The sequence below is a fragment of the Echiichthys vipera genome (assembly GCF_963691815.1).
Source record: "Echiichthys vipera genome assembly, chromosome: 18".
Taxonomy (NCBI): Eukaryota; Metazoa; Chordata; class Actinopteri; order Perciformes; family Trachinidae; genus Echiichthys; species Echiichthys vipera.
The window spans coordinates 16,005,975-16,029,649 of NC_139843.1; the positions used below are offsets into that span (position 1 = coordinate 16,005,975).

The 23,675-nt window shown below is 42.9% G+C and overlaps 3 protein-coding genes across 3 annotated transcripts; 2 read left to right on the forward strand and 1 right to left on the reverse strand.

The window, feature by feature from the left end:
- Positions 1-1,450: 1,450 nt before the first annotated feature.
- On the reverse strand, positions 1,451-7,044 carry faap100 (FA core complex associated protein 100; the record flags this gene model as incomplete). The annotated part of the gene is made up of 8 exons (XM_083932295.1): positions 1,451-1,582; positions 2,426-2,512; positions 2,904-3,026; positions 3,142-4,078; positions 4,163-4,319; positions 4,996-5,885; positions 6,683-6,801; positions 6,886-7,044. The coding sequence occupies 8 exons, from the start codon at positions 7,042-7,044 to the stop codon at positions 1,451-1,453; spliced, it is 2,604 nt and encodes an 867-aa protein (XP_083788421.1).
- Positions 7,045-7,929: 885 nt separating this feature from the next.
- Positions 7,930-11,859, forward strand: birc5a (baculoviral IAP repeat containing 5a). The gene is made up of 4 exons (XM_083932305.1): positions 7,930-8,051; positions 9,786-9,895; positions 10,226-10,343; positions 11,722-11,859. The coding sequence occupies exons 1-4, from the start codon at positions 7,944-7,946 to the stop codon at positions 11,812-11,814; spliced, it is 429 nt and encodes a 142-aa protein (XP_083788431.1). The 5' UTR covers positions 7,930-7,943; the 3' UTR covers positions 11,815-11,859.
- Positions 11,860-13,333: 1,474 nt separating this feature from the next.
- tmem235b (transmembrane protein 235b) lies at positions 13,334-23,581 on the forward strand (the record flags this gene model as incomplete). Its single annotated transcript, XM_083932328.1, has 4 exons — positions 13,334-13,511; positions 13,601-13,681; positions 13,815-13,952; positions 23,358-23,581. 4 exons carry the CDS (start codon positions 13,334-13,336, stop codon positions 23,579-23,581), a joined length of 621 nt encoding a protein of 206 aa, XP_083788454.1.
- Between the last annotated feature and the right edge of the window lie 94 nt (positions 23,582-23,675).

The following is a 23,675-nucleotide window of genomic DNA, read 5'->3' on the forward strand; positions in this document are numbered from 1 at the left end:
GGTGGAAGATTTAAGGTTAAAAGACAATCCTGTATTTACAATTAAGGCTACCTAAAAAAAAAAAAAGAACATCAGCAGCCGAATGTACACAAAGTATCAAGATTACACAATAAGTTCTTCATTATATTGGATTGGATATTACTAATGCATTACTGTAGAAGCAGCATTTAAATATCTGTGAAGAGGAAGAATCTACAGTAGGAGCATAGGAGGGGTTTCTTCTTCTTCATCCTCTGCTAGTGCTGATTCGTTGCTTCTGCGGTTTCAAAGGTCTGCTGTTGTCATGTGGATTAGAGGAGGAAATTCAGATTCACTGCTGTTTCGAGGGTCCACTGTCTGACACGCACCATCACGTTGTGGCTGTGTAACTGGTTTGTTTCTGTTATTGGTGGATGAGATCATATAGTCTTGTCCACAGACCGGCCAGTGCTTTTATAAATGATGTTAGAGCGTACGAGGAGCAGGTGTTGTTTCCAGTTTTTGATGTGGTGCTGTTGGGGGAGCGGTAGTTTTCATGTTTTTCTCAGGTTGAGCAACCTCTGTGGAGAGAGACACCCACCAGCTGTGGTCAGACGGTTACAGGTTGACCTCAAGTTTTAGTTTCTTGTCATCCTGCTACAGGTCTTTTTTCCCCCCAGTTCCTTATTGAAGAAAGTGTTTGTTATTTGGACAAAGGAATGGCTGCTGTCATCCTCTCCTTTTGATGATTCAGAGAATAAATGTTCACATTCTTTTTAAGAAAACATGTCTTCACCTAAAGTGACTATAGAGGAAAAACAGGTTCCACTTTATAATCACAAATAAGATTATCCTTTGTTTTCTTTATGCCTCATTAAAATGACCAAACAGTGGTTCCTTTTTCAATGTCGAATCTTAAGAGATCAGCCTGTTTATAGTAAGAGTCAAACACAATGTATTCACCGTAGACTCTAATGAATGTGTATTAAGTGCTTTATCTTGCCTCCCAGGAGCTTTAAAACATGCAGACTACTGCATGTCTTAGGCACATTTCAGAGTGTACATCACTGGTGCTAATTTTAGGGATGTTATCCATGACCAGAACACTGCAGTGTGTTCATGAATGTCTGACACTTTAGGAGACTTGAGTTGAATGCGCAGACTGTTAAAAACTAGGCTGATTGAAATAGTTTGTATAGTGAGATTGAGCTGAAGAACACCACCCACGAAAAAAATAGTGCTGTGGGTGCTCATTCTCGTTTGAGCTCCATCAACAAAATAAGAATGATGGAAATAATGAGTCAGAAGCTCTTAGTGTAAAATGCAAAACAGTGGCAGTCATTTACAGTGACGCAAAAGCACATTTTACAATAGCAATGACAATTATGGACATTATTTTTCATGCTTCGGCTGCAAAGACGGGTCACAGAACACCGGAGACAGAGGGCAGCTGTGTGGGCTCGGCCGGGGGCAGGGGGTGGTGTGTGGGGGGTTAAATTATAAGGAGGGGGTTTTCTCTGAGTTCTCGGTAAACGCTCAGAAGAGAGCGGGTCATCTGCACCGTGGACACGCCCCCACCGAAGGCCCCTGAGACACGAGTTTGCTGGATCTGCTGCAACAGGTGCTGACATGAGAGGAGGACAAAGAAGAAAGGTTAAAATAAGGAATAACACCAAGATACTAAACACAATCATTGATAACAGCAATATTCGGACGGGATTAGTTTCATAAAAGTAAAACAGTCTTACCTAGGGACATCTGTAATATAAATGGCCAATTCGCACAGGCTTAAGAAATCCCTGTATTCTACCAGAGGTGGGAGGGGTTACTCGGTTTACGCACTACGTCACCTCCCTGTGGCCATGCGCGTGCTACGTAGCTTCCTGATATCACAAAATTAAGTAAACACCAAACTAAAGGACAGAATCAATTATCTAAAAAAAGTCTTGTGGACTTGTGGAAACTATGCATTGACGGGATATGACGGAATATCAACATATGTTTTACAGAAGGACGTATTCAGTCGGGATTAGTTTTACCTGTGGTATTTTTTCTGGACCATTTCACAGAAGTTGAAATCGCCGTAACTATTACTGACATTCTCCAGAATAATTACTGACATGGTGCATTCGGACAGGACTAAAACCTCTGATAAAAATTATCTTACCGCACGCCCCCACATTAAACTAACCCCGTCCGAATAGGGCTAATGACAAAAACCTATTGAGTATCTCTATGGTCTTATAAAAGTCTTGGCCTGACTGGTCCTAGCTTAACCAACAATAACATTAATTTACTTCTGGAATATTTCTGACTGTCCCTGATGACGTCACTTTGGTATTTGTAACCTGTACCTGTCAGTACATCAAAAGGTTATTTGTTCATTGATGTAATAGCTCGCTGAAAAAAAGACAATGATTAGGAACTAATAACAATTGTAAGTTGCAGCCCTAATGGACTAAAGTACCTCCGCCCGCTGCAGTGCCTGTCTTAAACCTAAACTCTGGACCCTCTTTGTGGAAGTGGCCCTCTCAGGAGCCCTCTGCGACAGAGTCTGTGTGAAGGAACAGAGCAGACAACTGTGACTGTGCAGGAATTTCAAATATAACATTCACATCTGCATCTAAAAGCAACACCCGCATTACCATCAAGCCTGGTGAGAGCAAGCTGAGTCACATCAGTATATAGCCAATTTCTCATATGAACTCAGGACAGAACCAGATGGACGTAGTCTGTAGTTTCCCTTTCACACATGCAGCACATATATAATCCTGTAGTGTGCACTTGTGACTGAGATAACAGCAGATTTCATTAACCGATCCTCCTCAAAAACATCCATTACATGTGTCAATCATAACAAAACAAAAAAATCAAACTGTCAGACAAAACTCAAACCTCTAAGTTTCTCTGAAAATGCTGAAAAGAAAGTCAGTGGGTGTTTGTACCTGTAACCGGCGCAGCACGGCGTGATGCAGTCCACACACTGTTGCTATAGATGAGCTCTCGACCTGAACCTCCACCGTGGTCAGGGACTCATCCTTCGTCATGCTCTCCTCACCTACATTTACCTGGAGAACAAAGAAAACACATCTGTTTATTCACATAATACAAGATAAAGCCAACTGTGATGGGACCACATCACCACCACCAATTTTATCAACATAATACAAGATCATTCTTTACCTCTTTTGCAGTAAGTTTGACTAAGTGTCCGTTTGGACCTCGAGCGTGGACCACTGAGCTTCTGAGTGCAATCTTGTCCCCTGAATGCCTCGTCGTCACTCCTCCGGGACCTTCAGACATCAGCCATTCCAGTAGAGATCGGCACACGATTTGGGGAGGCAACTTTGGCCCTTGAGCGTCCAAATCTGACCTTCTCAACTCCAGAGTGTCCCTCAGTAACTCTGACGACACCCGTAATCTCACTGAATACTGCTCTCCCTCAGGCTTTGAAGAGCTCTCTCCTCCTCCCGCCCCTCTTCCACTGCACCTAATCCAGCGTGAGCTTAAAAAAGCTTGGACTGTATCTGTTGTGTTGATGGATTGAGATTGAGCTTTTTTATAGGTGGCCGTGGCATCGTTCAGCTGCAAGGCATGCAACCAATCCACTGTCAGTGTGTTCAAAGGCAAAGTGAAGCAGCTGCTCTGCAGACCGGGAAGGTTCGCAGCCTCCTCTTTCAGGAGACTTGAGAGGGAGAAGATGAGCGAGCAGCTCACCGTCACAGGGAAGGATGCTTCGCCTGCAACTGCAAGGGGCAGCGACACTTCTAACGCCTCCCCTGGATGGAGATTTTGGAACGGGAATGAAAAATTTGTGGAGGAGCTTTCTCCTCCTGCAGCAGGAGGATTGGACAGAGGAAACACGGCGACGCTCAGTGTCCAGCCTCGTTCGAAGACATAAGGACTTGAATTATCCAGGACACACGTCAGGTTCAGGGAGTCTTTTTGAAGCAGCCTGCTCCAACTGGTCATGCCACGACATCTGACTGGCTTCTCCTGGATGGGAGGATGCTCCTTACTACTTGTACTGGTTATCAGCAGGAAACTGATGTTGAGCAGCTGATTCAGGTGCCTCAGAATTTGGTTTTTGGATTTGATGGCAGTTTTCAGCACTGACGCTCTAACAGAAAACAAGGAAAATCACATTCATATCAACAGAGAGATAATGTTAACTACAAAAAAATGTCTATTGTGTTGGGTTTACCTGTCACAGACGTCCCCTATAGCAGACAGGAGGTCCCTGATGCTGCGGCCCACCTGAGTGGAAGGCACCTTGGACATTCTTGCATCCTCTTTCCCCGCAGGTAGGGTAATCCTCTGGAGCTGCCCTCTGACAGACAGCCCCAGCAGCTGAACTTCACCTGCTATGGAAAAGCAATCAAACGTCCCATATTGTAAAAAGTGAGATTTTCATTATAAAGCAGGTCGAGGTGCTATATAAATACTGTGAAAGTATCAAAAGGCACAATCCACAGAGAAATGCACACAGCCCGTATTCAGACACTGTGTCTTTCAACAGGACTTCTGATGATGTTTTATTGTGGTGGTGCTGATACGTTTACATCAGTTTCTATCGGTCCAATCACTCCAATCGCACACTTTGTTGCTTAAATACGCGTTTAGTTACTTGTGTAAACAGTGTTTTCTCTCATAACTTCTTACTTCCTCGTGGATCGTAAAAAGATATGCATTGCTGGCAATGATCTAATTGTCATTGCTTTAATGCTTCTACTGAATAAATATAATGGCTTTCAAAACTCTAGAAGAAAAATACCTTTAATCAAACAGAAAGACACATGCTGCAGTGAGAGTCAGTGTCTCACACTTATTCCCATTTATTTGCTTTCAAAAGTCACCTCTGTGGAAAAAGATACGGTACATTTTTCAGCACTTGACCTAACTTCACACCGCACACCTCAACCATATCTATTACCATAATCGTCTGTTGGTTCATTTTTAAAATCGTAGTGGTGTGACCTGAAAGCAAAGGCTGCCAGAGGGCAATAGTTCCCACACTTCTACGTTAGGCCTGCTTACCTGCAGTGTTGCATGTAGGCTCAGCCAAGGTGACGACTCTACACACATTGAAACTGGTAGGGCTTTGGAGGGCAGAGTCTTTTTTACTGAATGTCTCCTTGTGACTTCCTTGGCCTTCTCTCCAAGATGATCCCTCTGACAGATCCAGTACCAGCAGGTCGGACCCAGTGCTGTAGTAAAGACGTTTTTTATCCACACAGCCACACAGGACGGGTCCGGGTACGCTCCCCTCAATAAAACCAGTTCTGTTGCCCCCTCCACCTGAACTCCCCTTTTCCGTTTTGATCAGCACCACTCTCCCTAGTTCACCCACTGCCACCAGACACTGTGCGTGTCCCGGAGCCGTTTCCATGACAACAGATGCTCCGACAAATACAACCGGCTGCTCAAGGCTCTGCAGGACTCGAGGCCGCGATCCCGGGAGACGCAGGGGGAGAAAACACAAGCACCCATCTGGCAGGCCACAAAGGATGACTGGTGACTTGGCAAGGGAGGCGTCGATCCCGAACAGAAGTTTGAAGAGGACCGGCTCAAGACGGACGTGGCCGTTACTTAAAGTCGCCTCTGAAGAAGTGGAGGGGGAAGGTGGTGGCGTTGCATCGCCAGAATGGACACCAATCAGCACAGGCCTTCTTCTCCTTCCTGTCTTCCCCTCAGTGTCATTTTGTACCACTCCTGACACCAGTGGTAGACAGAATGAACTAAGCATCTCATAGTTTGAGGATTTGTACAGAGTCAATGTCCAGGACGCGCCTCTCCGGGAAAGAGTCAGGAGCACAGAGCCAGCGAGGAGCAATGACGACACTTCTTCTTCTCCAATAACAAGAAACTCAGAGGAGATTTTCAGCTCAGCTGGACTGGAGGATGCATCAGCTGGGGAGCTTTGAGCTCTGCAGAGGACAAAGGTCACATTAGTAAGAGGCAGTGACAGCAGTGTTAATAGAACACATCAGTGGTTATTTGTGATTATTCGGACTATCTATGAACTATAGCAGGGGTCTTCACATTTTGAGGCCAATGACTCCTTAGCTGAGAGAGAGACGAAGCAGGGACGCCCTACTACAAACATAGTATTAAATTGAGTTGCATATTAAACTGGGCCTAACAACTAGGGCGACCTGAAGTCTATACACACAGCTTTTTATGGTGCATACAATACTGAGATATAACAATAATCATTATTAACATAATCATATGTTTATACATCATATGTTAATGTTAAACATACATTTAGAAGGCACATTAAATCCTAAAGCTCAACTGTATCTGTGCATGGCTACCTCAGTGACTACATCAGTGACTACCTCAGTGGCTACATCAGTGGCTACCTCAGTGGCTACCTCAGTGGCTACCTCAGTGGCTACATCAGTAGCTACCTTAGTGACTACCTTAGTGGCTACCTTACCTATAATCCAGTAAACCTATCAAGGTTGTGTAAATGTATTTATTTGTTTTTCCAAAATGCATCTTTGCTAATAATATGGTGCATTCATGTAAATGTATATTTTCAGACATATTTTTGAAAAACAAAAACGTTGGAAAGATTATCAAACAATTTTGTGGACCCCCTGCAGTAAATCTGAGGACCCCCCCTGGGGGTCCCGGACCCCCTGTTGAAGATCTCTGAACTAGAGGGACTATCTATTCTTCTGCAGTATAACTGGGCCACCTATATGAAGGTTCATACCTGGATAGCAGAAGCTTTAAACTAACACCATAAACTCCGCTGCTACACGCGACAAAGAGGAGCTGCTGGCCATGACTTTCAACCAGGTCGCTCACAGGACCAGGGAACAGGAGGACAGCCTGCAAACACACACCATGACACAGTCAAGCAAACCAACAACGTGGATACACGGTTCATTCATTCTGTCTATGTGAGTGACTTGCCGTAAGTTTTCTCTCCTGGGTGCTGAACACATAGACCTCATCGCTGCCAGTACAGAGGAACACATCTGTCCCCACACCGGACTCCACCCTCAGTGTGCACGGGGCTCCTGAGAAAAAGCCAAACTCTGCCCAAGTCTCCACAGCACACCGTCCCTCCATGGCCACAACACTCTGCAGACGTAACAATAGGGAATGTGTTAACACTGTTGGTCACCAAAGAGCGATAATAAAAGTGGACATTTGTGGAAACTAGGCGAGCTACTCCTGAGCCGGTTGTTGACACACACTGAAGAGTCCTCGCAGTTCCGCGCGCCGTGTTTTGGACCAATAACAGCCAAGAACGACATTACCCGTGAAACGTAAGCGGAAGTGTGATGCCGCACGGTGGATGTGTGTTTGGTGTTGAACTTCTTTCTTTTTGTTTTTGTTATTCGTCATTCCCTTTTCTGTGCTTAACTTTATTTGTACATTTTAACTAATGTTATTATCATTTCTACGTTTTGAAATACATGTTTGGTGCTGTGTATAACTCTGGAACATGTAAGAAAAGTAATGTTTATATTGAATTTTTTCAATAGATAAATAAATAAATAAAAGATGGACACGTTACACTGTGCTAGTTCCCTTTAACGCTGTTAAATAAAAGCCTAAGTTATAGTATGAGTATGATACAAAAGTGTTACTTCTTTAGGGAAGAGGACGAGAGAAACACCTTATATCTTCTTTCATAAATAATTTATAACAAAACATTGTAGACCGGTGTGTGTTTTTTAAGAGTTTAGCGTCAGTAAAGTTTAACCATAGACTGCATAAAGTATCTTTTTTACAGTCTCTGGGTAAACGTCGTGCGCAGCTGCGAACACTAGGTGGCGCGCCTCTGCATTTTGTCATGGAGTTAATCCACGAGGAAGAAAATACAGGACACACGTGATCTTCATCCGCCAATCAGAACAGTTGAAGTGAACATCGCCTAAATTTGAAATCTTCAGCTCGGTTGTGTTTAGGTGCTGAAACCATTTCTGGTTCAAGCTAGTTTAATTTAACACTACCGCAATACGATGGAACCATTTAACGAAGAAGATATAAAAATGTATTCTTATGAGAACAGACTGAAAACCTTTGAGGGCTGGCCTTTCGACGAAGACTGTCTGTGTACCCCGGAGAACGTGAGTGAACGGTTAACTGTTGCGGTTAGCTCCATTAGCTACCAACTGTGTCACCAGTCGGACAGTTTGGGGCTAAATTCTATCAAACTTTCTGTTTAACCTACGAATATAAATAGTGGTGTAATGTGCTGAGTTAATTTAATGGTGTTAAACTAAAGTCTAGCTTCTTATCTTTGTAATCATATGTCGTTTTAACGGTATAATTTATCTCTGTGTTTACAAGAGTGGTCAAAAAGGACGCTAACACCGACGCTAGTTTGACACCCCGATCGCCTCGCTGTAAACACTGGGATCTGCTTGTCCTCCACATTAGCGTCAATGCTGTCAAAACATCCATACTTCGGGCCTTCACAATAAAATGACATGCGTTAACAGCTCCGAAATACACCCTAAAGTCTTCTTAATTTACATGTTTAATGTAAACCACCTGAGCCGCTCAGGCTGAGCGTCGTCCTTACTACTTTCTCTCATCAACGTCACTTTATGTTACTAATTAGACACTTAAATGTCAATGCACAAATATCAAACTTCACTTGTAGATTTTCAGAAGTGTGTAAATTAATTTTACTTGCACTTCGGTGGTGATCACCCAGTAAAAGCACCACGAAAAGACCGGAAACTGCGGCAGACCAAAACCCTCCGGATAGGGATAACACCAGTGAACTGGTATATATATATATATATATATATATATATATATATATATACACACACACACACACACACACACACACAGTACAGACCAAAAGTTTGGACACACCCTCTTATTCAATGACTTTCCTTTCTTTTCATTCATTTTAGATTCACACTGAAGGCATCAAAACTATGAATTAACACATGTGGAAATATGTACTTAACAAAAAAGTGTAAAACAACTGAAAACACAGCTTATGTTCGAGTTCCTTCAAAGTAGCCACCTTTTGCTCTGCACACACTCTGCATTCTCTTGATGAGCTTCGAGAGGTCGTCCCCTGAAATGGTTTCCACTTCACAGGTGTGTCCTGTCAGGTTCAATAAGTGGGATTTCGTGCCTTTATAAATGGGGTTGGTAACATCAGTTGTGTTGTGCAGACGTCAGGTGGATACACAGCTGGTAGTCCCACTGAATAGACTGTTAGAATTTGTGTTATGGCAAGAAAAAAGCAGCCAAGTAAAGAAAAACGAGTGGCCATCTTTACTTTAAGAAATGAAGGTCAGTCAGTCCGAAAAATTGGGAAAACTTTGAAAGCGTCCCCAAGTGCATCTAAAATTTTCATAGCCATGAAAATAAAGAAAACTCTTTGAATGAGAAGGTGTGTCCAAACTTTTGGTCTGTACTATATATAGATAGATAGATAGATGGATAAAAAATTATAATAATATAACACCTGTGATTTGGGTACATTAATATAACGTATGATGTGGACTGGAATAATCATTTAGTCCATAAAAGATGACATCTTCAAAGGTCATTTTGTCAAAATTCAGAATGTTCAATTAACAATTTATAGATATAAAACAGAGAAAAGCAACATTTCCTCACATTTGAGAAGCTGGAACTGTTTTGGGTTTTTACTTAGAAAATGACTGAATCAATTACTCATCCGTTATCTGTAGTTATTTTTTTTCCCATTCGTGGGTATTCTTGTTTAGTTTTGAAATATTTATTGAACAATAAAGTGGTTGCAACATTAACCGACACATGTACTTTGTTTGTATCTGTATTTTTTTCCTGTGGTCTGTCTGCTTCCCCAGATGGCCAAAGCTGGCTTCGTTCACACTCCTTCAGGGAACAGCCCAGACGTCGCCATGTGTTTCTTCTGCCTCAAAGAGCTGGAGGGCTGGGAGCCAGAGGATGACCCAGCGTAAGATAACCACATTACTAGACTCACGGGTGACAAACATAAATTTAATATTGTACATCAATAAAGTTAGGGGGCTTGTTAGAGACATGATTTATGTTTTATCATAGAAGTGTTGACCATGGGGTTACAGCACAGCCCCAGCGGACATCTGAAACCTAACTAAAACATTCTGCACATATGTTTCCTACATCCATTCCCCTTTAAATGAGTCTCATGGAGGATGTAGAAAAAATACAGTGCGTGGTACAATGTCCATTCCTACCATAAGTGTTTGGGCACAATTTGCCCTTGAAATTAAATATTTCCCACCCCCCCTCACTCTCTTGCCAGAAAGGAGCACAAATCACATTCGCCATCCTGCCAATTCATCGCCCTGAAGAAGAAAGTAGAAGAGCTGAGTGTGGAGGAGTTCTTCAAACTACAGAAGGAGAGGCACAAATATATCATTGTATGTTCTTCAGAGAACTCCACACATTTCAAATTACTGACTTGCATAAAGCTCAATTTACTCAGTTGACTGTTCGATAGAAATATGTGACTGCTTACATTCTTTTATAGTCTTTTCTTTCTTATTCTTTGCTTTTTATATTTTCATATGTCTTAAAAGTAGGAATGCACGAAACCTATAATTGATATTTTCACATAATGGTGTTTCAAAACAGCCTGTAGTGTACGCACGCCTGAGGGTAAGAAATGTTAGTGCGCCTTCCAGACCAACCGCGGTTTGAGCTTCGCAAGCCGCTGGGTTCAGCTTAGGTCTACTAAGATGTTCAGGTGTATCAGTATCGGCCGATGCGGGCTGCTGCATTCGTTGATAGTTTTTTCCCAGCTGTATTTACAGACCGGCGTCCACAGGCAGCTCCGTGTTGCTGGAGATGTCTTTTTTTTTTAAAGTTCAATCAATGTTCCTTTCTATTTCAAGAAAATTGAGACTTTTCGGCATCGTACTTCCCAAACTAAAGAAATTTATATATAAGGCAGTGATTTCTCCTTTCGACTCGTAACATTTGTTATCATTGTGTCATTTTTATGATGTAAATTTAGGGAGCAAAAGTAGTATCGGCTCAAGAAAACCGTACCGGTCATCGGCTAACGCTGATGGGGAAAAAATCGGCCCCAAAAAACTCACATCGTTCCCTACTCAATATGACAGTAAACTTGTGTTGTACAGTTGAAGGAACTCAGACACACACTATTAGCTTTTCCTCCATGTTGGAGGGCTTCGTTTTGGCCTTGGATGTAAACAAAATGGTCTGGGCTGGCTGCCCTGTTTGTATTGGCCACGTGGGTGTGTGTCACAGCCTGCGGGGTGACCGATAATAACCATCAGGCACGAGCCATTGGAAATGAGTTTCAGAGTGCAGCAGTTCCGTCGATGCGTTCGGTCTGAAAGGCACATTTTGTTTTAATATTCCAGAGCTCTGGCCAACAAGAACTCTTTAAATGTTCATTTTTTTATTTATTTTTTTAAGCTTTGGCTTTTATTGAGCGTTTTTCCTAAGAATTCAAATTAAAGACTTTGACATAATCGAATCAGACATAGAAGTATACTCTGTTTATTGGTGGATCGCAAACCAACTTTAAAGGTGCACACCGCCTCCTACTGTATTGGAGTGTATACTTAGAGTCATTAGATAGTTTATTGGCTATATTTGATTTTTTGCAATAATACATAATATAAATTCCCCATAATCGGCCGATAATTTATTGGTACCGATGTATATCGTGCATCCCTACAAGTGAGTTCATTGCACAGTACAAAGAAAATATTACTCATCTCCTGTAAGAACATTGTCTGATTCAGATTTAATTTCCTTCTCTCGCAGAACAAATCCTGTACCAACGCCATCACCAAGTTTGAAGAGGCAGCCAAATTGCGACGAGCAGATATCATCAAGACAGCCATGGGTGAAGAGTGAGACGATAATAGATGCAGATGAATGAGACGCAGCAGTGTGTGAGAGATTAAATGCAGCTGGCTGATTCCTCGGTGAAGCTATTTCCATGTCCTTCATGTCTTCTTTGTAATGTATATGTTATCTTTAATGTCTACTGTTGTCATTACATCTGTTTTTATTCATTAAACTTGTTCTTTCTACATACCCCCTTTTTTTTTTTAATGTTTTTATTTTGGGTGGGGGTTGGGGGGTAATCTGGTGGGGAATGTGTTACATGGTTCTTACTGGTGCTGGGAATCCTTGAAACTACTTTGTATTGTTGTGTTTTCAAAGTTTAAGAAGTGCTTGGATTTTGGATAAAGTGCTTAAAACTACTAATCTGATCTAACTAAATCTTAAAAAAAAAAAAAAAGAGAGAGCGAGAGAGACACGTTTTAAAACAACTTTTCTGTATTTTAATTCGTACCCTCTGTGGAATGATGTTGCAAAACATAAATTAAGAAGAAGAAGAATTACTTTATTTATCCCGCACGGGGAAATTGAATTTGTTCACTCTTATTATTAATCATGTTACAAACACACAGGCCCGAAATACACACATGCACAAACAGGACCTATATACATGCAATTAAGGAGAGATGTTAGAGCGAGGGGGTTCGGTATATTGCTCAACAGCACCTCGGCAGTGCCCAGGAGATGAACTGGCACCTCTCCAGCCACCAGTTAACGCTCTATACATGGTCCACACAGGGACTTGAACCAGCGACCCTACGCTTCCCCGCCAAGTCACCTATGGACTGAGCTACTGCCGCCAAATGTAGTCGTTTAGAGCTCAATATCCTCTCATTTCATGTGATGAAGAAAAAATAGTCAGTGTACTATACTGTATATACATATGGGATTTACCACAGCTGTGGAAAAGCTTGAAAATGCACCTTGAAATGATTGTAAATTGCTTGGATTTGACTTTGGAAAGGTTTGGTACCCTGGTACTAATGTATAGCATCTAGGTGAGTGTGAACATGTATGGAGCCAGCGAGAGGAGAGCTGTACACTCCGGCTTTATTTATCTTTAAACTATTTGGTGATAGTACTCCTGGATTTATCGGTCCTGTGGTGCTCGTTTGCCAACCCCGTATATGATTTACGATTACACGCATCTTTATTTTGTCAAAGCGCAGCCGGCTGTAGACTCCCCACATGTTCCTTTCTTATTCACTCCCTCCATGTCTTGCGTAAATGTGCGCGCGTCCCGAATAAATCCAAGTCCCTCCCAGACAGAAGCTGCTGCGGTCCAGTGAGGCTGTTCTCCTCGGGCGGTGACTTGAGTCATTCATTCAGGGAAACGTTTATCTCCATCTCCATCCTGTTGATTTGAATTACTGCCTCGACAGGAGCGCCTTTGGATATCCTCAACGCAACAATACCGCGATGAGCGCGTCAACGTTTGAAAGACTACATCAGCGCTAGAAAATCCGCGTTACGCACGAGTTAAAAGCCATCGCCATTACGCGTGAACCAAACACCCCACCTGTGCAGGATGAAGGTTACCTTTGGCTCTCTGGTGATCACAGCCGGCATCTGCGGTCTCCTGAGCTTCGTTCTTTTGTCGATTTCCCTCGGAACCGAGTACTGGTACATCATAGAGACGAACCCTATGAATATGAGCGACTTTGAGGACATGAGCTCCCACTCGGGACTGTGGACCATCAACGAAGGTTTGCAGTTTTCCCGTTACTTTCTCTTCTAACAATTGAGATCACAGTGCTGCTTTTACAATGTAGGTGCTTTCTATTGTGACATCCAGGTGGGAAGATGAACGCAGACTCTATTGACTCTTTCACAGCTGACTACTCCAGGTACTCTGAGACGGAGCTGCACATGCTGAGTGAGTCTTTCCACCATCTTTGATGAAACCCTGTGTTCATAACACATCCTCTGCTAATGAGGTGTCATTATCAAGACAGCCATAACTCCACATATCCTCCGTAATCCATCAGTATGTGTGTGTTTGTTTGTAGACATGCATAGTGCAATAGTGGTGGTGCTACCCTTCAGCCTGGTCCTGTTGCTGTTTGGTGGCATCTGCGGATTGGTCAGCTCTCTGGCTCGGAGCCCATTCCTCCTCACTGGCACAGCCTCCTACTTCTTCATCTGCAGTAAGTAGAGGTTCAGATCTTCGCTCAGCTCCGCTCTCACTCAGTGTCCAGGAAGTGCAATTCTTGTAGAAATCTCCAAATGTCAAAAGTTTTTGATACCGACTCCCAGCATAGCTTTTTCTATGGTGTTCTTCAGGGTCTTGGTATCTAATTGTGGTATTATGGAAGGATGTCTGACCTTTCTCTTTTTAATCAATTCTCACCTGGTTCTAAAAAAAAAAGGTCTGTGTAACAAATGTCAGGAACCCATAAATTGCTGCAACAACTCAAATGATGTATTTCACATCTGTGTGGTATTAGACCCTTCTGCACGTGCACTGCAAACCTGTAACTATCTAGGAATTACCCAGTGGAGCTGTATGTGGGAACCCAAATGTCAGAATTAGGCCAGCTTCCTATTGCAAAGTCTGTGTGATCTCCGAGTGAGCCCATGTGTGAATACAGCTGCTCATTGTGAGTATTCACGCGAGCCAGACCAAACCTCCAAGATTAAAGAAGAATGGCGATTTACACGTAGACGGCAACAAAAACTTGAGAGACGACAAGATTGGGAACTTCTGTCGGTGAGGACCGATGCCGAAATCCTCAAACAAGTTCAAGGAACAGCATGAGGCTTGGTCTTTTAATGACTCTGTTACCGTGGTGTGATTCAGAGTTGGTCCATTGTTGTTTACACTGTACATAAACAGCATAATTCTGCCAAATCAATATTTCAACAATCTTTTTTTTTGCTGATGATGCCACATGCCCAAGGCCTGACTTGTCTTCAGTCCGCCTTCGTTGCTTTCCAAGTATCACTACGTCATCACAAGCTAGTTTCAAATGCAGAGGTACATGGTTTTCTCCGCATCCACCAGTGACTCTCTCTTTCCTGCCATTAAAATTCTAGTATAACTTTTTTTTTTGGGGCACTTTTTCAAGCCTTTATTCAGTAGGACGGACAGGAAATGGGGCAAAGGGTCCCAGGTCGGAGTCAAACCCGCTGCCTCTTAAACATGGGGCGACTGCTCTAGTATCACTTTTGTAGAGTCTTATAAATATCTAGGGATTTAGCTTGACTATCGTGCAGTCCACCTTTAATGTCTGAGCATGACTGTGGTGATATTCTGTATTATCACCCTGCCCCATCAACACTTCAGCTGTAAAACCTGTTTTAACATAGTGCTTTACCTTTTATCACAAATGCAAAATTCTATTTAAACATCATTTTTCTCTGTATCACATGAACCTACTTTGTCAAGAAGAAATAGTCATCTCATGTTTTTCATTAATGAAGCCCCACAGTTGAAGCTTCCAGACTATTTCTAATCTCTTCTGTCATTTAGATCTACCAACCACAATACATGATCCAGTACACACTTAACCTTAAATATAACTTATCACTCACTTACACACTAATGTTGGCAGAACTGGTGTGTGTGTGTGTGTGTGTGTGTGTGTGTGTGTGTGTGTGTGTGTGTGTGTGTGTGTGTGTGTGTGTGTGTGTGTGTGTGTGTGTGTGTGTGTGTGTGTGTGTGTGTGTGTGTGTGTATGTGTGTATGTGTGTATGTGTGTGTGTGTGTGTGTGTGTGTGTGTGTGGTCTCATTCCACCCTTGCATGAGTCAGTGCCCCACAAGGCTGATCATTAAAAATAAACCACAATGGTCAGTAGCACCAAAATGGGTCAGTGCTACGATTAGCACTATTACTACTGGCAAAACATCAAAGAGTTTCTGAAGATAGGGTAGGGAGTTTCCATCTACACAGTATGGACAATGCTCTCTCACAACTACTGTGCCTGTGTCTACTATCAAGAACACAGTGATGCTTTTGTCACACTGGTGCAGTGCCCATTCGAAGTGTGCGCCTGTTCAGAACAGGTCGATTGCTTGATCCCCGGAAGAGTCGCTTGCAGAGTTCTCGAGAACCGCTATTGCGATAGACTTCACACTCAAAACTGCACACCCTTGGGTCGTCAGCAATACCTCTGCAAAGTGTGAAGTCGATTGGATGAACAGTTTTTTGAGCTATGTGAAGGAAAGCCATACACCCATTCACCGACAGACAGAGATTATTTTCTTTATACTGTAGTAAGACTAGTGCAGAGCCTGTTTGGGGCGTGCCAATTCAGAGCGTTCCGGTTCCTTGGGGCGGCAGTAGCTCAGTCCATAGGTGACTTGGCTGGGAACTGTAGGGTCGCTGGTTCAAGTCCCTGTGTGGACCATGTATGGAGCGTGGACTGGTGGCTGGAGAGGTGCCAGTTCATCTCCTGGGCACTGCTTCGGTGCTGTTGAGCAAGGCACCGAACCCTCAACTGCTCGGGGCGCTGGTCACTGGCAGCCCCCTCGCTCTAACATCTCTCCTTAATTGCATGTATAGGTTCTGGTTGTGCATGTGTGTATTACGGGCCTGTGTGTGTGTGTAACATGTATAATAATAAGAGTGAAAAATTTTAATTTCCCTATGCGGGATAAATAAAGTAATTCTTCTTCTTCCTTGGCTTCTGGTACTGCTGTTAGCGGTGTTCCCGGTGGGGGGGGAGTTACAGAGTCGATCAGACGGACGGTTCTAGAGATTATAAGCTCTGCCTACAGCATTTGAGCACATTTTGCAGGCCAGCTAATAGCAAATCAATTATTGGGAAAAAGTAACCTTTTCTGGATTGATCCAGTGATGTTCTGTATCGAATTTGGTGATGATTGCTCAAAATTTGTAGGAGTGGCGTAGAAAACAGACGTGGACACCATTCGATATGGTGACCCACAGTATCCAGGAAAAAAATATTTTGTTTCTGAGAATTACAGTTCAAAAGTTACAGACCAAAGCGTATAGTTTATTATAGCGCCACCATCTGGCCAAACTGCACCAAATTGTACACAAAGCATGCCGAGCTTTACGCCTGATTAAATGTACGGATCTGGAGATATGTGAAATTACACACTGACAGACTCACATAGATTCCTTGATTCATAGTTAGATTTCAGAGTCAGTCGTGGTTGAAACATTGGAATTAGACATTATTGCCACTAAGTTGCAGGAAAGACGGTGTCATAGATTATTGCACTCAAGGTCTGTGTGATGAGGAACAGGATGTCTCAGAAGTGTGCACTCCATCGCTGTGCAATCAATGCTCTCTCACTTTTTTCCCATAGCATTTTTCTCACAAACAGCTCGTGTAGCAGAGAGACCTGTGGATGGAAAATGACACCCACAGCTTTAATCATTCTTAGGGCTTGATTCGGTCGCACTCTGTTGCAATTAAAATATTATTTGTGTCGAGTGTTAATTAAAAGATAATGACATACAAACAAGATGTGTCCTTTTGCATTCTTTTCTTCATTAGATGCTGAAATGGGGAAACAACAGAAGCGGTATGACTGAAAAGTCTGTTTAAAGCAGAGAACACATTAATTTTTTTGGTTTAGATTAGAAAATGGTCACGATCAATGTCTTGGTGATTTACGGTGACAATCTCCTTTCATAATTCATAATTCATAATATTTAATACACTGATGATGTTACAAAATAAAGTGGAAACACGAGAAAGCTGTAGAGGGTTTGGTGGATATATATCTATGGCTTGAGTTTGGCAGTAACGCAAGGCCATGTGGTTAAATTGTGTGACAGGGCTGAATTTGACCTCACTCATACTTTTGACCTCTTGTGACCAAAGGACTCACGGTTATTACCATCCAAGAGTGATTGGCTGTTTGAATTTGGTGTGTGTGTGTGTGTGTGTGTGTGTGTGTGTGTGTGTGTGTGTGTGTGTGTGTGTGTGTGTGTGTGTGTGTGTGTGTGTGTGTGTGTGTGTGTGTGTGTGCGTGCGTGCGTGCGTGCCTGTGTGTGTGTTTTTGTGTGTGTGTGTGTGTGTGTGTGTGTGTGTATGTGTGTGTGTGTGTGTGTGTGTGTGTGTGTGTGTGTGTGTGTGTGTGTGTGTGTGTGTGTGTGTGTGTGTGTGTGGGTGTGTGTGTGGTTGTGTGTGTGTGTGTGTGTGTGTGTGTGTGTGAGAGCGCTCTTGTTGCTGTTACATCACAAAGCTTCATCCTGTCCTCTGTCAGATGGGTTATGAGAGCTTTTATTGGTCTGTGGGGAGGCACAGGCAACAGTAAAGTAAATTTGCTTCAGAAACAGCTGCAGCCTGGCTGCGTCTCTCTAACGTTCTTTATTTCATTTCACACCATCTTTTAGGCAGTTTTCCTGAAAAGGAAAAAAAAAAAAAAAAAAAACGCCAGAATTTTGAAATACAGCCCTCCTACTGCAGCTGTGTCGTAAACCCCTCCCACCAGACAAGTACGAGCATTTTTAGATGCTTCATACATCAACCTGTACAAGTAGTCGTTCATTACAATTGTCCTCATTTTATACAGCTATAGCCCGGGAACCAGACGAAATCTGCCATGCTAATGTTTCATTTGCCCTGGCAAATTCACCTGGCCCCTCTCACATTCAGAGAGGTTTCTAGCAACTTGAGATCCAATCGACCGATCACAACCGTTTATCTCACATGGGCCGGGTTTAAGGCGATGACTGACAGTAGAGTCATGCTTGACATCAGTTACTGAACTTAGCTGCCGTTCCTCGTCCGAGAAAATTTACCAAATATATCAAACTGTCAAACTAGGCAGCTCTGATCAAATAGGAATCCAGATTCTGGTACTCTATTGTCTATTTCTCGCCTTTTCAGAAACACATTTTAGCGTACTCTAGTTTGAGTTCACATGTGTTGCTCAGCAGTACGTTGATTGTTTTGCTGTGATTGGTTGTAGTTTATGTTTTGTTGCTCTGATTGTTTGTAGCTCTATCTCATCGTGTCCAGAGGTATTTTGGTCGGCACCGTTGATAACGCCCCTTGGACATTGAAAATGAACTAAGATGTTGCAGACAGGCAAGAGGACATTCTATGAAAATTATCGGGTTTTCTTTGCAAACTTGTGGGCCTTTAAATTCCTTTGAGATGGCATACTGGGATTCAAGGCTCCAGCTAGCTACGTGAACTTAAATTAGTCGAAGCCTTGAGCTTTAGCATGAGGCTAAACTATTAGCAACATCTCACCATCTCTGAAACGCTTCGCCAGTATTGACAAGTTTTTAATTGCATTTGTGGTACTTCTTTTGAATCTGTCTTCCTGTTTTGGGTTGCTTTGCAGTGTATCAGCTTTTTCCACCATTGAATCAGGCTTTCAGTGAATGGTTACTCGACTTGCATTTATAGCGCCTTTCTAGTCTTCCGACCTCTCAAGGAGCTTTACACTACTTGCCACATTCACCCATTCACGCATACTTTCAGAGACACAGGCAGTTTTAGAGTGAAGTTATTGGGCTCGTGTGAAACTAGACAATTGGAGGAATCCATTGGTACCTAGCATGAGATGCTATTTACACTTTTTGATTTTAAATGTATTTTATGTGGATGAAGGGTTTTAGTCATCAGCCGCCTGGATCTCAGCTCAGTTCACAGTCCAATGAGTTGAACAGCATCTGCGAAACACTTATTTATGATGTGAAATTTTCATTTTAATTGAGATTTGATGGAGTACATATTGTATGTTTAAAGCTAGGCAGCACGGTGGCGTGGTGGTTAGCACTGTCGCCTCACAGCAAAAGGTTCGAATGTGTGGAGTTTGCATGTTCTTCCCGTGCTGTGTGGGTTCTCTCCAGGTTCTCTGGCTTCCTCCCACAGTCCAAAGACATGCATGTGTTAGGTTAATTGATTACTCTTAATTACCTGTAGGTGTGAATGCCCTGCGATAAACTGGCGTCCTGTCCAGGGTGTACCCCGCCTCACGACTGATGTCAGCTGGGATCGGCTCCAGCCCCCCGTGACCCCGTTAGGGATAAGCGGCTGAAGATGATGGATGGATGTTTAAAGCTACGATATGTAACATTGTAGTATATTTTATCGTTCAGATGGATATGTTCCAATGTTTGACCTATTTTGGCGTCAGGGCTACAGCTGAGGAAAGCAGAATGACACTACAAATTTGAAAGAGCTGACAGAAAAAAAAGCCTAACAAGATTAAGACAATTCTCTAAATATTGCCAAAAGCCGCTGTTTAACACCTTAACCTGGTTATCTCATCCTCTAATCAAGGTCGTAATCAGAGCATTACTACTCAGCAGTCTATTACATTAAATTCAATTCTCAGTTACGCACCAGAGTTGGACAGAGTTACATACAGTATGCTTCCTGTATGCTCCTGACTTGATAATAATCCTACTATCAGGCATCCTTGTTATGTGAGGCTAGATGTTTTGGTGGCAGAGTGGGTCGTCCTCTGTTCGAGAGATTGGTGGTTCGATCCCCATCTCCCCCCGGTCCACATATCGAAGTGTCCTTGGGCAAGACACTGAACCCTGAATTGCTCCCCGTGCTGCGCATGGGTGTGTAAATGTGGTGTGAATGGTTAGACCAGATTAGATGGTATGTAGATGTCCACTGCCATCAGTGTGAATGTCTGTGTGAATGGGTGAATGTGACAGACACTGTGAAGCGCCTTGAGTAGTCAGATGACTAGAAAGGCGCTATATAAGTACAAGTCCATTTACCATTTACCAAGTCCATTTATCTGTGCTGTATTTGTTTGTACCAAGGGACTGCAGATGCAAATTAGCCTAAGGCTAACTCTGGTGCAATGCATCAAATTGTTACATTTATGTTTTTAATTGCACATGGTCCCCTTCAAATAAAAAAAATTAAAATAAAATCAGACGAATGATATACATGTTGGACATTGAGAAAGTTAGATTACCATTAACCATATAAAAGCTTTTATCTTAATCAGGGTATTTAAAGTAATGAAGTTATCCATGTGCGCTGAACATCTGATAGAGCTCTTCCCTTGGTGTTCTCCCGCCAATGCTGTATGAGCTCCAGAAAGAGGACCTTGTGAGAAACACTTACTTTAAAAGAGTCTTTATATTCGCCCTATAACAAGCTGCACATGGTAACGCGTGGAATGGAATAAAGGCTTCAATTAGATTGGCGTTGTAGACTTGTTGACTGTCTGACTTTTAAAATATCCCTGCTTCCAAACCAGGTGTCTCTTTGTTTTTGGTGTCTATGTTTGCCCCCAAATCATCAATTTAGCCTTCCTCCGCTTTTAAAACTATATTATTTAATTACATGCAATGGGTTTAATTAACGTTGAATACCGGAACATTTTCTGAGTTCATCCTCAGTTAGTGTGCACTGTGTTAATAAACCCCCAGTGCCAACAGGAAATGTGTTTTAACACCAAAAGTGAGAGGGTGAGAAATCAGGGCATGCCTGTCCAAACTTTTGCTTGGTACTGAATATGAACAAATGATTCAATCTTTACTGATGTACATTGTCTGTGGCGGTAGATAACCTCCCATAGGTGCTGAATTGGATTTAGGTCAGAGGAACAAGAGGGCCAGTAATTGGTATTAATGCCCTCTGTCTACATCGAAAACGAGGATTTCATCCCTGTACCTAACAGCAGTCAGGGTACCGTTGGTTATGACATGGGGGTCTGTGCGACACTCCGATAATTTGCCTCCCCAGACCATCACTGACCCTCTGCCACATGGATCATGCTGGATGATGTTACACGCAGCATAGGGTTCACCATGGTGTCTCCTGACTCTTTCACACCTGTCACATGTGCTCAGTGTGAACCTGCTCTCATCTGTGAGGAGAACAGCAATTCTGGTGTTCTCTCTGAACGTCAATGGAGCTGCACGGTGCTGGGCTGTGAGCACAGGTCCCACTGGAGGATGCAGCCTCTCATGCCACCCTCAGGGAGTCTGTTTCTGACAGTTTGGTCAGAAACATGCACACCAGTAGCCTGCTGGAAGTCATTTTGTAGGGCTCTAGCAGTGCTTCTCCTGTTCTTCCTCGCACAAAGGAGCAGATACCAGTCCTGCTGCTGGGTTGATGTCCTTCTACGGCCGTCTCCAGCTTTCCTTGTGTAACGGTTGGTCTCCTGGTATCTTCTCCAAGCTCTTGAGACTGTGCTGGGAGACACAGCAAACCCTCTTGCGGCCACACGTATTGATGTGCCATCCTGGAGGAGCTGGACTACCTGTGCAACCTGATTGCGCAGTAGTGACAAGGACGCTAGCAGAACATAAAACTAGAGAAGAATCAGTCAGAAAGGATGAGCAATGAAGAGAGCAATTCTATGTGGCAACCACATGCAAAACCATTCTCCCTTTGGGGTGTGATTGCTTTTGCCTCTCCTATATGTATATACTATATATATATGTATGAAGTCTCTGTTAATTGCTTTGTTCTGTCTTTTTTCTAATGTTGCAACTTTTTTCCTCGCCAACCATTAAACAGCCTAATGGGTATTTGCCTGGGTTCCCTGCAGAGCCATCCCACTGCTTCCCTTGCATTTCATTTTCGGGGGGAGAAGAGAGCATTTATGATAATTTATTATATATATAATTGTTAAAAAACAAAAACCAATCCACAGTCATCAGAAAAGCATAAGTGTATGATATGTTATTAATATTGTGTAGCAATAGCAATGTTATCTACATTGTAATGCCTGAAATCTTAAAATCTAGTGACTAATTACAGGAAGAGGGTTAAAACAGGCGACACATGCTAACATTCAATTATCACTATATACAAAGTACATGGAAATCACATCCTGGTATGAAACACAGAGAGGGAAAGTTAATGTCACTTGAGCAATTTTTTGGATGTTTAGTCTTTCTAATGATGTATTTTCACAGTCCTCTGCGTCAACAGTCAAACAGGACCAAAAAAATATTTGTCTCTAGCTACTGACTGCCATACATATTACATCCTATCGATCCACCAATCAATTTATTGACTTTTTGTTTCAGCTCTAGTGGTAGTTCTTTCTACATGTACAACATGTGAGGCCGTTTGCTGTCTGTCTCTCTGTTTGTGTTTTTCTGCATAAAAATGAGACATCAGATGCAGCTTCCTCATTCTCAGAGCCCGTAGCACCTCGGGGTGTAATTGTGATAAAACGATTATTAGTCCCGCCCTGGGTAGTCTCTGTGCTCCACTTGCAACCTCTTAAAACCAGTAGCAAGCCGCCAAAATTAAAAGGGTTTCCAATAGCAACACAATGAAACTTGTGTGGCTTTGTGCGTGTCTGTGTCTAATCTCTAATGACTAGGATGTTGTGTAAGGAGGCAGCACACACGTCAGTATATTTCCCGTCTCTCATTATATGAAATTTAAGACAGATAATGGCATAATGTTATTGCTGGTTTTATTGATGAGCTCTCAGCGCGGAACTCTGACTGGTCCAGATTTCCAATTGACAATTGCTGGAGAAAAATGCCAGCGTGTGTTTTGCCTTAAATAATCTTTATTCTTAAATACATGAATGCTTTTCAATGAAGAGATGGCCAAAGCGAGTAAATGAAACCCAGCACTGATTTAAGTCTGTGTATACGTGTGTTATGTATATCTCCAGGTCTGCTGACACTGTGTGGTGTGAGCCTCTACATCATCTACTCATACCAGGCCTTGGCTGAGACAGAGAGGCTGGTGGGGACAGAGGGTCTGGCCTATATTCACACCTCCTTCGGCTGGTCTCTTGGTCTGGCCTGGCTCTCCTACGGCCTGGAGCTCCTCACCGGCGTGCTGCTGCTCGTGGCTGCACAAATGGCCAAGCTGCGGCACAGAAATTCCACTTGACACAAGCCTCCACAGTGGATCCAAACGCAATAAGGATGGAGGATTGAACTGAACTGAACTGCATGTGTTGCTGCCTTAGAACAAGGTAACAGGT